The sequence below is a fragment of the Bacillus rossius genome, chromosome 7, assembly GCF_032445375.1.
Source record: "Bacillus rossius redtenbacheri isolate Brsri chromosome 7, Brsri_v3, whole genome shotgun sequence".
Taxonomy (NCBI): Eukaryota; Metazoa; Arthropoda; class Insecta; order Phasmatodea; family Bacillidae; genus Bacillus; species Bacillus rossius.
The window spans coordinates 70,408,985-70,422,714 of record NC_086335.1 but is presented as its reverse complement, the minus strand read 5'-3'; the positions used below and the strand labels follow the sequence as shown (position 1 = coordinate 70,422,714).

At 44.1% G+C, this 13,730-nt stretch overlaps 1 protein-coding gene across 1 annotated transcript; it reads right to left on the bottom strand.

Annotated features, from left to right (window-relative positions):
- Positions 1-1,191: 1,191 nt before the first annotated feature.
- On the bottom strand, positions 1,192-12,985 carry LOC134534626 (uncharacterized). The gene is made up of 5 exons (XM_063373113.1): positions 12,913-12,985; positions 10,938-11,058; positions 9,450-10,560; positions 8,557-8,667; positions 1,192-1,278 (listed from the first exon to the last, which is right to left on the bottom strand). The coding sequence occupies exons 1-5, from the start codon at positions 12,983-12,985 to the stop codon at positions 1,192-1,194; spliced, it is 1,503 nt and encodes a 500-aa protein (XP_063229183.1).
- Between the last annotated feature and the right edge of the window lie 745 nt (positions 12,986-13,730).

Here is a 13,730-nt window from a genome sequence, read left to right as displayed (position 1 = left end):
CGGACAGGACAGGAGGCGCGGCGGTGGATTTCCCCTCCACCAGCTGCCCCCGAGGCACTGTGGGGGTGGGGGAAGCCTTCTTTATACAGACGAGAGAGCACACCCGAAGTTCCCCGAAGTTCATGCTCGCTTTTCTTTTCCCCGTTCCATCTCATTGTATAAACCGGCGTGGCATTAAATTTTGCTGTCGATTAGGATAGTTTAACTACATTATAAATACTTTAAAACATTGTGGATGGTTGGTTATATTAGGTAAGTATAGCTACATTAAAAATACTGTAAAATCATTTTATGCTTGCTTAGCAAATAACTTTTTAATATGTAGCTATCCAGGGCTAGGAAACCGTTTACATGATTTCACAGTATTTTTAATGTAGCTATCCTGACCAAATCAACCGTCCACAATGTTCTAAATTATTTAAGATGTAGATAACCTAACCTAATTGAACATTAGTGATCATGAGTTACAATGAACAAAAAAATAACCCGAAGATGCACGATCGGGCGTTTGTCTCTCTCGTCTGTGAAAAGGAGGCTTCGCGCGAGCAGGCGTCCTTAAGTAGCCCTACTCGGAGGTGGTGACCCCTGGCGGGAGTCACAACAAGCCAGCAGGCTCACGCACTGCTCCCAGTCTCACAGTGCAGCTCTCTGTGCCTGGTGACGCGGACACGTGCCAGCCGCAGAGCTCTCACATGTCTGACCACACGTTGCGAGAGAAACTTCATTCTTTAATTAAAAAAGGGGGGTAGTCTGTAAAGTCGGTTTACGGACGATAATTTTACGTGCATTTTCATTTTACGAAGATCGCTTATTACAAATTATCCCGAGATATTCGTAAATTTACGGCTATCTTCGCACGTTTATGGACACTCAGTACACTTTGAAAAACGAATCCAAAAGAATATTTTTTTGAAATATCAACAAAATTTTTCAAAAACTTGTTAAGCACACTATTCTCTTGTACACGTGTTAGATAATCTTTGTTTAGAACGAAACATAAAACTCGGAAATGAAAATACGTCGTAGTTTCTGCGAAGATTGCGTTATTTGAAATAACGAAGATCTCTCTTCGTTTATTTGAGGTTCGTTCTTAGTCGGAACGTCCGTAACCTTACATGTAAATTTCTATTTGTGCGTCTGCGCGATCAACTGCGCTTTGAGTCGTGAACGGTTCAGGCTCAGAATAATTGCTCAGTGAAGCAGCCCCGAGCATACTCTCGTCCGGCCGACAGGGACCTCATCATCGCCGGTGTGTACCTGGGGGCCCGAGTGCCGCGACTGCGCATCGACCCCCGAGGCCCGCCTATTTGCGACCCACAACCTCCTGGTTGGTCCTATAGTAACTTTATTTTGGCTTTTTCTGATATTGTTTTCTAAAGTATGCTGCGAAGCTGTGATGGATGCAATTGGCCATGAATATTTAAATTCAAGTTCGTGCAGTGACTTTACTTTAATCTCGTGGTGTTGTCCAGCCCTCCCTTCAAGTTTAAGTTTTAAAAGGGGAAAGGGGGGGGGTGAATATTATGTTAAGCTGAGCAGTTGGACTTAGCTGCTCAGGTTGTCTTGATTTTATTATTATTTATTTACCGTGTTTATTTATTCTTGCTTGTGGGGCGATGGCTGGACTAATTAACTGTATTTTCTACGTGTTGTCTGTGTTCGTGAACGGTGAAGAACATGAACATTTCCCCCGGATGTTCGCTGGGGAAGTGTAGACTCCGGCACGACTGGAGTCGTTCTCGTGGTGACGTCAGTGAAGTCTAGGAGAGCGAGCTGTCAGGCTGTCAGGCTGTCACGCCGTCAGGCTGACGACTCGGTGACGGGTTCCTTCGCGCCGCGGAAGGTCGTTAATCGACCCGTGCAAGAGCACTTGCGAAACAATGGCGCAATCTCCCGGCGCGGCGGGGAGACGCCCGATTGGCTGGCAGACTTGGGTCCCGCCGACCCGCCTGCAATCCATTACGAACCTGTCCGCCTCGCCGCGGCAATTACCGGCACTCGCGCGGACGTCGAACTGCTTAAGGCGTCGTTAATGAATAATAAACACGCTCCACGGTCTTTAATTATTGCAGATTAAGCCTGACATTACCTACCTTACCTGCTTCAAAGTCATTACGTCGCGTAAGTACGCACACACAGCATGAGCATAAATAGGGACCGGAATAATTCGCGGGTTCAATGACCTGTGGGATGAACTCCATAGTTCTACGTACACTCGGTCAAATGCCACCCACTCATTGGCTGCTGTCTTGTGAGACGTTCCAGCGAAGCAGCCTGTGATTCGATAAAGCTTTGGTTGGGTGTTTCTCATTGGTCCAGAGTCATCCAGGTGAGTTGTGAGCCAATAGCAGAGGCAGCACTAAAGTATAACGATTTGTATTTTAGCCTATCGCGAAATGAACTCGCGAATTTTTCCGGTCTCTAAGCATAAACCCTGACTGAAGATATACCACGTCTTTTTGTTGCCCATACATTTTTTGTGACATGTTGCTACCCCGAATTATTTCAATAAAAATATTGTACGTTATAAACCAGTTCTCTGGTGATTTCAGAACTTTTTGAAAAAAATTAAAAATTACCCAGTTGCTTAGTGCTTTAACTTAAATTATTTTTTCTATAACTTGCAGAAAACCAACTGTTTAATAAATAATTTTTATGTTTCTAAACATCAGAAATAAATAAAATGTTTATACTGTTTCTTGTAGGCGTACACAACTCTAAATTCAAAATTGAATACAAGTTTTTAAAAGCTCTTATTTCATAACTCGTGCTGTTTTCATCTTATTTTTTCGTGAAGAACCTGCAACCAAAGTTTTCAGCTACATTTTGACTCATCCTGTATATTTTGATAATTAAATAGTGAAATTATTTTCTCTTAATAGTTACAGACAAGCACCAGGCATTACACTATAGGTTTTAAATTGATTAAATATGAAAGTAAAAATAATTCATTGTTTAAACTTATAAGATTAGCAAACTTAGCAGTGGTCCGCATGTATAACTGACATAATGCACCATTTTTAAAATTTTATTTCTTAAAATTTTGTAAAAAAATATTTATATTTCTGCTTATTAGTTAGCTGCTTGTTTATAGTGGTCCAAATCGTCGTATTCATACATATATGTCTGGGACCATGTCGAATAGTCAGAAATTCTATTCAATGCGAACTAATGTTATGGAGATAATGGACAACTCACAGACTGAGCATTACAATCGCAGCTCGTACGAGACTCGTCCTGAAATGTTGGTTCAGGCTAAAAACTGAACAGGGAAAGATTCTAATCTTACCTCAAAGTGAGTCAAAGGCCATTATGGTACTGGATAACCACATTTGCATAAATTAGTGAAGTGGAGAAATATTTATCTCCAGCTTCAATTTCGGTAAAAAAAAAATTTGAACAATGTATGCATGGAATAACAGTAAGGCACAGTTGCTGAAAGTACATGAGCTTGTGAAATACTTGTCACTTACATTAATTTATCTTTCGTTGCGTTAACGAGAGGTGTGTTTTAAATATTTTTTTTATAATTTTAAGTATTAAAATATTTCACACAATCACAAAAAGCATTAGTTATTTACATTTGCATAAGAATATTATTGTAGTAAAAAAAAATCTTTGTGGTGCACCTGGTTATTTATTTCTACGCGCAATTCTGGCCTCTAGCACCAATCAAACCAATCAGACAAATCTGCTTGTCGTTGCGTTGTTCGAACAGAGTAGAGTATCAGGAGTGGACTGTCTCCTGACCGAGCAAGGAAACTTGTCGCGACAAGCTGCGTCACGCCTGCGTGGTTCTGATTAGTTCCGCCGCGTGTCTGGCGTCACGTGACTGCCCTGTGTGCATAATGCGGCTCGGCCTAGTAGCCCCTAGCCCGCCAAGCCCCGCCTCCGCCATATATTATATGTAGGGCCATGCATATTTCGCGAAAAGATTCCGAGACTCGCTGAAAGTTAAAACACTGTAGCATCGTCTGTGTTTCGTGATTGGGTGAGTTTCTTTCAGGTACATTACGATTTTTAAAACACCAATCACAGTGATTCATTGTGGAACCAAATGCGTCCTGAGTGGCCCAGCCAAATAAGGCAACTACTTCTCTCGCAGACGGCCGCCAATCACAAGGAAGAAACCGCTGTTGCAGTGTAACAGGCGTTCAGATTTATTCGCGAAAAATGCCTGCCCCTAATTATATGTGTATATGTTTATATAACAGCACATACGTCAATTTATGTATACGTGTATTTGCACATATGTGTTTATACACATATACACATATATTTTATATGTATATACAAAAACCGTATTAACCTTTTTGATGATTTTAACAAGACAGGCCTTGTTTTAATAAAATTTCTGGTCCAAATTCAAGTTCAAAACCGGAAATATAAATAACCTTCTAATATAAAAACTACTCGCTTACACTCGTTGCATTTCTATGCCGAAATAAAAAAACACAAATTGTAAATTCGTGTAACACAAGTTTCAGCTATTACATAAAGAATTGCCTGGCTTTAATAATCATTTATCCTGTCATTGCAGACAACCTGATAAATGCCCAAATAAGCAAAGGTGCCTCTTTTTTCCGTTTTATTACCAACAAAACCAGTTTTAAAAATTAAAAATAATTTGTTTTGGGGATCGTAGAAAAATCGTTTTGCTTATCCGCAAATCAATTGGCGCGAGTTAGTTTTCACATTTATCTTTTTTTTCGGTGCTATCACGGAATGTATATTGATGTGGTTAAATGTTCAGCGCGCCTCATAACAAGTTTATTGTTATGCCACTTAAAGTAACAAAGGTATTTTTACAGCCTTAAAGAATGAAAAATAAACAGCTAATTATTTATAGATTTTTACTTGCGCAAACCTGAGAAGTTCTTTGTATTATATTAACAACATATCGTATAGCAGCCCGGTTACGTTCTGCTTGTCTGTCCGACCAAAACATTAGCACATCGCTTCGCATGATGCCCTGTCGTCCGGGCGATCATACCACATCCTGGGAACTATGCTACCAGCTTCGCTCGCGTGTGTAGCGGGTGTCGGACTGTCCGGTGCGCAGAAACAAGCAAGAGAGAATTTTCTTAAGTTATTTTCGGGAAAAAAAAAAACATGCCAGGGGTCTCCTCCTTTGCTATCGAAGTATATGAGAGATTTATCAAGTCATGGTACCTGATTACTTCAACTTTGTAGAGTAAGAAAGAAGAAATAGGCATTTTTCGGCTACAACTATGACTACAAGGAGGATACTTTTAATTTTGTGAGTTGGTAACCTCCACACATGTCCTGCGTAAGATAGAAGCACCACGTGTGGTGGTCGATGGTTTAGTCTGCAGCGATGATTGTTACTTGCAGGGTGATGAAAGCATATAATATTAAAACTTCAGAATGAACTTGTACATTTCTCCAATATTAGCTTTCCAAGTCTTTGAAAGAAGTCACAGTTTTGAGGCTTTGTTTGAAAACTTGCGTATCAATTAACGCTGAGCTATTTATTAAACTGTGTATGATTTAAAATTTAAAAAAATTAAAAAGCAATATTTTTAAAATGCGTATTTTTTTTTTTTTCAAAGCACAAGTGGTTAAGGTATAGAGTTGGGTGTTTCTCAGTTTCCATCTTCGTCCTGTCTGTCCTTGTTTCGATACAGCAGCACAATATTGTAAGTATTTCCATGCATTAGTGTTCGTATGCATGTACCTACACCCACTCAAGCTTATGAGTGTACACCTACCCTTGAAAATAGTAAGTCATTCAAATGTGTATCTTATTCTAAAAGTTTTTAGTGCTCTTATTCTTTTAGTGTGTATAAGTTTTGTTCCTGATGATCTTAAAACGTGTTACTGATTATGCGAAAAAAAGTAATGAAGTGTTTATTCAAGCTGGAACAGATATCTACAGGGTATCTGCAGGATATCTACAGGGTATCTGCAGGACGGACGGTGCAGCAGGGCAGGAACTGGAGCAATCAGGCGAGCGACACGAAAAGGACTGACGGACAAGAACAATGCCGTGCTGCAGATGTGAGGTCGCGATAACGGGTGATATCTGCGGTTGCACAACCGTGACTTGCACGGTTGTTCCGCGGGGCCTAAACTCGGCGGTCCCTCGCGGGTCACGAGAACTGCGCAGTCACCAGCCCCCTCCCCCTCCCCCTGCCACTAATCACCACGGGGCAGCTATAGGCGGTCCCACGCTGTGTGTGCAGCGCCCACTGCTTCCACATTCAGGGAAGCTTTCTTTCCACAGTCGAGTGAGCCTAAACCCGAAGTTCTCCGAAGTTCATGTTTTTTTTCCCGTATCTTTAATGTAGCTATCCTAACCAAATCAACCGTTCACAATGTTTTAAAGTATTTATAATGTAGCTAACCTAACCTAATTGACCATTAGTATCATTTTATCAACACCGCCATATTTATTTGCAATGAAAAAAAAAACCGAAGATGTACGATCGGGAGTTTGGCTCTCTCGTCTTTGAAAAGAAGGCTTCTCCCACATTCATGCTACCCGAGTTGTTCACATTAAAAAAAAAATTTTTTTTGCAAATATAAATGTTAGTAATAAAACGTTTTGATATTTGGGTGCGATGGAAGTAAAATTTCAAGGCCAAATTTCAATGCAACGTGTTCAGGAAACGTTTGATTTTGAAACGTTTCTGACGCCAAAGAGACGTAGAACAGTGAAATTACGAGTCGGGGTTTGAATTGCCGAAGGTTTTTCACTTCTATTCATGTGCTAAGTTACAAGCGCTCTTTTTTTAATGTTACTTTTTGTTTATTTTTGTAAGACAATAAAATATTGTCTAAGCTAGTTTTATTACAGTTTTTTTATTATGAAATAAAAATAAATATATATACAATGCATGTTTCAGTCAGTCTCATAAAAGTAAAGATTAGATTTTTTTGATGTTGGTCTTAATAAAATAAGAAATTTACTTCTAAAATTCTAGTTCCAATTTTTTTTTACAAAATACGTGTACAATATTTTAAAATTATTATTATTTTTTTACATTATGCAGTTTGTCTGATATGTTTATGCTCTACGGTGTACGTCTGGCAATTAGGGCGAACTGAAACAAGGACATGTACATTAGGTTCACACCTCTTAAAATTCATCGATACTCTCCCAGGCATATGATCCCGCTAGGGCGTTATCCTGGTTAGGAGAAAGATGGGTCGATTACATGCCTGACACTGTAACCAGTGCCCAACATGGGTTCCAAGAACCGGGAAATAGATTCGCCATTTCCAATCGCGGCATGTTACTGGAGAGCGCACGGCTGGGTCGAGAGGTTGAGGAGACCCATCCCAACTTCGGCCCCACCGACCCGCCCCCAGCTCCGCCGCGAACCCCCAGACCTCCTACAGAGCAAGACCCCTCTGTGGAACCATGCCTCTCACATCCCTGGCACCCCTCGGTCACCCAGTTGCTCGTGATCCAGCCGAGGCCTATCCAACCTCTACTAGCTCAGCAGGCTAGTAGCTCAGCACTTCCACTCGTCAGCAGGGCGAGGACCCCTCGGAGTGTTCTCCAAGCATAGGAGGACCACTACCACCACGTTTCCTACTCCAATCCTGATCCTGAGCCATTAGAGGAAACCTCAGCAGGGAACTATCACAGTAAAGGATCAGTCCCATGGCACCCTTCATTTTCAGGTATAGTGCTTTCCCGGACAGCCTCACGGCGGCAGAGCACCCCCGAATCGGAACATGGATGATCTTGGGTACTTCAATATCAGCATCTCTCCCGCCCGAAGGTTACAGCTGTGCCAAAGCCCGGGTAGGTAAAGTAACACTGAAACAAGGACAGTGCTGATGGTAGGAATCGTGCAGTGGACAGAGAGAGAGAGAGAGAGAGACAGAGAGTGCGAACTACTGACGAGACGCGCTATGGTCGCCAGCGCGTGGCAGGGTGATGCGGACCACGGCCCGGTGTGGACTTGATTGCATGAGCCAGGCCCTAGGGCGGGGACCACCGTCCAGCTGAGAGACTATCTCGCACTCGCACCGGCTCCTGTCCCTCCTAGGAGCGAGGCTTTTCTCATTTGGTTCGTAGCCCACATCCGCCGCTTTCTGAAACCTCTACCGTTCGCTTCCTGGGGTTTTTTTTAGGCTCACTTCGGGCGTTCCACTTTCCCCTTAATTACCACATATTGTCAATCAAGCGCAAGTTTCTAAAACATTATTAATAATATGTGTGTTTCCCAAACTTGCTTTTCCCCCACTCGTCCCACTAATGTATTTGCAAACAGTCTTTCAAAGAACGTACCCTTCCAATATGTTTCGTCAATTAATGTTGGAGGATTATGAAGTCACCGAAAAAACTTCAACGCACCCATGTTTCTGGTAAGTTGGATGACTTGGTTTTTCCAGCAAATATTTGGCATATTGGACGGGTTCTAAAATATATAGTGGAACACACAAAGTATACAAGTATTTTGTTTTATTACCGGTCGAAATTTAATTTAATTACAACTGATACAAACAATGTTGAAACGAAATGCCAAACTGGACATGCTTGATGGTAGCAGTGTTGAAGCCTGGAGGGTCGGCAGGTACAGGCGCCTCGCTGTCTGGCTGACCAGGCACTGCAGCTGGGGCCAGGCCTGGCGAGGTCTCGCCAGGAGCTGACCGAGTGGGGAAGCCTGACATGTCCATCAAGCTCCGTCCCTGCCCGAACACGCCCGAATATTCACCTTCGGCCAACTTCAGGATTAGTTTTATTTTTGCGCAGGAAAAATGAATTCAAATATTAAAAGTGGTCGGTAAGGTTAGCTGCATTAAAACACTTCAAAAACACCATGAACGGTTGGTTAGGTTAGCATAGCTACATTAAAATAAACAGACAAATATAAATATATATAAATAAACCCGAGGTTGGCCGAAGGTGAATATTCGGACGTGTTCGGGCAGGGACGGAACTTGATGGACATCTCAGGCTTCCCGACTCTGCACGGCTCGCTCAGAGACTCAGCACATCAGCACGACTTGTCGTGCACGACAACCAGCAGGATCTTCCCAGGAGACACAGGTGTCTCTGACATCAGAGAAGACTGGCTGAGCGTACAACACGAGGCAACACGTTCCAAACAGCTAAACAACATGACGTACGATTAAACACTGTTTTTTTCGGACACGAGCCATTGCAATTTTGCACTGATCGACGTCATTCGTGCACGACGCGACCTTGCCGATCGTCATAAATCGTTATTACGAATTTTTCGTTAATGACCGGTGATGGCTCCGACGAGAGCGGACTGGGAGGAAGGCATCTGAGGGCGGACCGGATGTGCTCGGTCACGTGACTGTCGTTAGTTGCGTCACTGCAGGCCACGCCCCCTCGTTGCGTCGCGTCGGTGCGTCTGCGCCGCGGGCGAAAGGCGCGACGAGGAAAGTCCTGGTTCCTCCAGTTGTTGGGAGGGGGGGAGGGTTTGCTCGAGTTATTACCGCACCTGGCGTTCAGTCGCCAGACGAGTCTTCGGGGCCCGCGGCAGTCCGGGTGCGAAGCCCGTGAGGCAGGCCGTGAGGCAGACCGTGAGGCAGGCCGTGAGACAGACCGTGAGGCAGCCCGTGAGACAGACCGTGAGGCAGACCGTGAGGCAGACCGTGAGGCAGGCCGTGAGACAGACCGTGAGGCAGCCCGTGAGGCAGACCGCGAGGCAGCCCGTGAGGCAGACCGTGAGGCAGCTGGTGAGGCAGACCGTGAGGCAGACCATGAGGCAGCTTATGAGGCAGCTGGTGAGGCAGACCATGAGGCAGCTGATGAGGCAGACCGCGAGGCAGGCCGTGAGGCAGACCGTGAGGCAGACCGTGAGGCAGACCATGAGGTAGCCCGTGAGGCAGACCGTGAGGCAGCCCGTGAGGCAGACCGCGAGGCAGCCCGAGAGGCAGACCGTGAGGCAGCTGGTGAGGCAGACCGCGAGGCAGCCCGTGAGGCAGACCGCGAGGCAGCTGGTGAGGCAGACCGTGAGGCAGACCATGAGGCAGCTGATGAGGCAGCTGGTGAGGCAGACCATGAGGCAGCCCGTGAGGCAGACCGCGAGGCAGCCCGTGAGGCAGACCGTGAGGCAGCTTGTGAGGCAGACCGCGAGGCAGCCCGTGAGGCAGACCGCGAGGCAGCCCGTGAGGCAGACCGTGAGGCAGCTGGTGAGGCAGACCGCGAGGCAGCCCGTGAGGCAGACCGCGAGGCAGCCCGTGAGGCAGACCGTGAGGCAGCTGGTGAGGCAGACCGCGAGGCAGCCCGTGAGGCAGACCGCGAGGCAGCCCGTGAGGCAGACCGTGAGGCAGCTGGTGAGGCAGACCGCGAGGCAGCCCGTGAGGCAGACCGCGAGGCATCTGGTGAGGCAGACCGTGAGGCAGACCATGAGGCAGCTGATGAGGCAGCTGGTGAGGCAGACCATGAGGCAGCTGATGAGGCAGACCGCGAGGCAGGCCGTGAGGCAGACCGTGAGGCAGACCGTGAGGCAGACCATGAGGTAGCCCGTGAGGCAGACCGTTAGACATCTGATGAGGCAGCTGGTGAGGCAGACCGCGAAGCAGGCCGTGAGGCAGACCGTGAGGCAGCTGACGAGGTAGCCCGTGAGGCAGGGGGAGCTGAATTCTTGCCCCTTGGAAGGGCAGCCCTTCAGGATTTTTCTGGCAATGGTTAGTTTGTAAAGTGACCTAACCTAACCTAACCTAACCTAAACTAAGCACTGTCAGAAAAATCCTGAAGGGCTGCCCATCCAAGGGGCAACAATTCAGACAACCTTTCAAAAACACTACTGTCAGAAAAATCCTGATGGGCTGCTCTTCCAAAGGGCAAGATTTCAAGAGAATTATACTCTTAAAGAAATATGTTTTCAGAAATTGGATGGGCTGCCATCCAGTCGCTGTACAAACAAACCATTGCCAGAAAAATCCTGAAGGGCTGCCCTTCCAAGGGGCAGCATTTCAGTCGCCCCTTGAGGCAGCTGGTGAGGCAGCCCTTGAGGCAGCCCTTGAGGCAGACCACGAGGCAGCTGGCGAGGTAGCCCGTGAGGCAGGCATCGCCTGTGCTGGAATATTCTCGCCGACCAAACGCTGACAAGACCAAGTATTTATCTTTAACCCTTGCGGGTTGTTGACATGCTCTGAAAATGAAGACAAGGTTATCAGGCCACTGTTATGTCACTTTTCACTCCGCTAAATATGTGTTTGCGACAACAAAGCACTCTCGAAACGTTCAAGAAAAGCTCAACATTTTGTAGTCACAAATAAAAGATTTCGTTAAAACAAAAAAAAATGAATTGGTGTATGACAACAAATTTCTGGTAGATCATATTTTGACGAAATAAATTTGGGCAACCACAGTATGTCGTCCCTCATTTTAGGGACAGCACTAGACAGGGTTGAATGATGCATCTCAAGCTGCCGTTATAAATCCTTGCATTTCATGGAGTGATGAAAACCATTATAAGGCTTGTCTGTCCTCTGGGGTGCATGTCAAGTGCCTTATTCACTATGTGAGAATATATCGTTCACTAAAAAAAATATTTAATTTCATCATGCATGCTTAATACCTGAACAAGACATTAAAATAGATTCGCTTCACACTATGAACTTGCAACTAGCGAGGATAGATAGAACCAAATAGAGCCATCTCTTGGTTCATCCATTAAGGGAGATGAAACGACTAAAGTTGCCAATTATTGTGTAGAAACATTGGGTAGTTCAAAAATACACATTTAACTAAAAATTACTAATAACTATTAATATTATCATATTTAAATATCTTAGTCTTGGGAAATATAATGATGTGTTATCTGCATCAACGAAAGAAAATGTTCAATGATCAAAAGTAATATATTGTTATAAATAAAGTACAACGTGTTTCTGTTTCGATATGTCACCGTCAAGGTAATGAGTCAGGAACTTATGGTGGTTATCTAGGTTTTAACAATGTTCAACCCATGGCAATGTTTTAGGGCAAAGTTAAAGAGACCTTGGTTTTAACTTAGGGTATTGAAAATGTGCCTTCCCAAAAGAGACAGCTAACAATTACATGCAGTTTATTTACAGTATTATTACAGTTGTATTCCTCGCTTGGCAAGCTATGGACATGGCGTTTCCTGATCTCACGACCCCAGGAATGGGTAGAGCTACTCATCATCATTATAGTCATATATTGTATAGTCATTCCCAAAATTGAATCCTAAACGCCGATAAAGGAAAATTATTTATAGCATGCCATTATTAAATTCAGGTATTCAACTAAATTACCACTAAGCTTTAACGATGATTAATGTGCAATAAATACATATATTACTATCAAATAGTTTGTGATCAAAACCTGTTGACACCATGATGGAGCATTTTAGATTGTATATTTCTCCGTTAACTCATTATGATGGTGCTTCTAAATTGTGCTGCCTTTTTGATTGAATGCTTGAACCGTGTGAACGTTGTGTGGTCATTGCATACATTGCGTACATTGCGTACATTGCGTGTACGTACAATGCATGTATTGCGCGTCAATTGAGTTATATTATTTTTGTGTGCTTCTTTCTTCAATGTTGTTTTGACTCGAGTATTATAGTTATTTATTTGACTGTCGTATTATTCCATCGGGTGCATGTTTATAAGCGTGTTCTAGACAGCAGGTCGCTCAGTTTTGTTACTGTCGTCGACGGTGTAAGGATCGCCTAGTTTGTTTCATCTGGTGCATAAGTCGTGTCAATGACCTGTTCTTGAGACCTCGATGGCATCTTTACCGTCTTTAACGACGAACTCGATGGAGGTTGTACCGTCGACTACGGGAATCATGCCTAGAACAGCGAGGCCTTTGAAAGTATTCCCACCTTTACGTTCCTGTAAACTCGTCGTGACGGTCGGTGGTAAAAGTGTGTTGGCCGGAGGATAGTGAGGTGTGCCCGTGAAACCTCGCTGGTTAGTAACGGTCTGTGTCGGACGGCGTGCCGGCAGCGTCCTTGACGGTACTGCGCCCCATTGTGCCCGCCGAGGTCGCCATGTTGCCCAACTCCCGCCCGGGGAGGCGGGTGGCCATTCTGGCTGCTTGCCCAACCACCGGCCACTTGCCGCGTTCCCGCATCCTTCCGTGCGCGCGGGAGTGCGTGCGCCCGACTAATTACAAACACCACCTCTTTCTCTTCAACTCACTAAATTATTACTTTTAATTAACTCTCGAGATGTGGACATGACGTAGCAAAAAAGAATACAAGAAATGTTACCAAAGTCTAAAGCATTTACTGCAGCAAGGATTTAAACTACTTTAACACACAGGCACTCCCTTCGCATCTGTATAGGCCTAGATAATAACGTAAATGTTCTTTCGTTGAAAATCTTAGATCAACGAAAGTTCTTCACGTATTGTCCTAAAATTTTGAAGACAACTTTGCATTAAAATACGCGCGTGTTATTATATAACTATGTTACAGCTGTGACATGTTAAAATATGGATACAAATATATATAGGTAAAATATTTATGAATTAATGTTTGTGTGTTCGTTTTCTGTTATGTAAAATTAAATATATAGCTAGAAAGATACAGATATAGACATAGTGAGATAGAGAACAAGAGATATAGAGAGATAAAGAGAGATAGAGATAGGGATATATAGAGAGATATAGAAATATAGAGCTAGGGATTTATATAGATAAACAGAGAGATGCAGGTATGTATAGATAGGGAAATATATATAAATCGAAACATAGATACATGAGAGAGTAGACAGAAAGAGCGATATGGAGAGAT

What these genes read in the sequence shown, in the direction of transcription:
- LOC134534626 (XM_063373113.1), bottom strand. Translation starts at nt 12,985, where the DNA reads ATGGCGACCTCGGCGGGCACAATGGGGCGCAGTACCGTCAAGGACGCT. An exon ending in CACGCCGTCCGACACAGACC is followed by an intron (nt 11,059 to 12,912) that starts GTTACTAACCAG and finishes TGGTCTTGTCAG; the next exon opens with CGTTTGGTCGGCGAGAATAT. An exon ending in AGCCAGACAGCGAGGCGCCT is followed by an intron (nt 1,279 to 8,556) that starts GTACCTGCCGAC and finishes GTCGATGCGCAG; the next exon opens with TCGCGGCACTCGGGCCCCCA.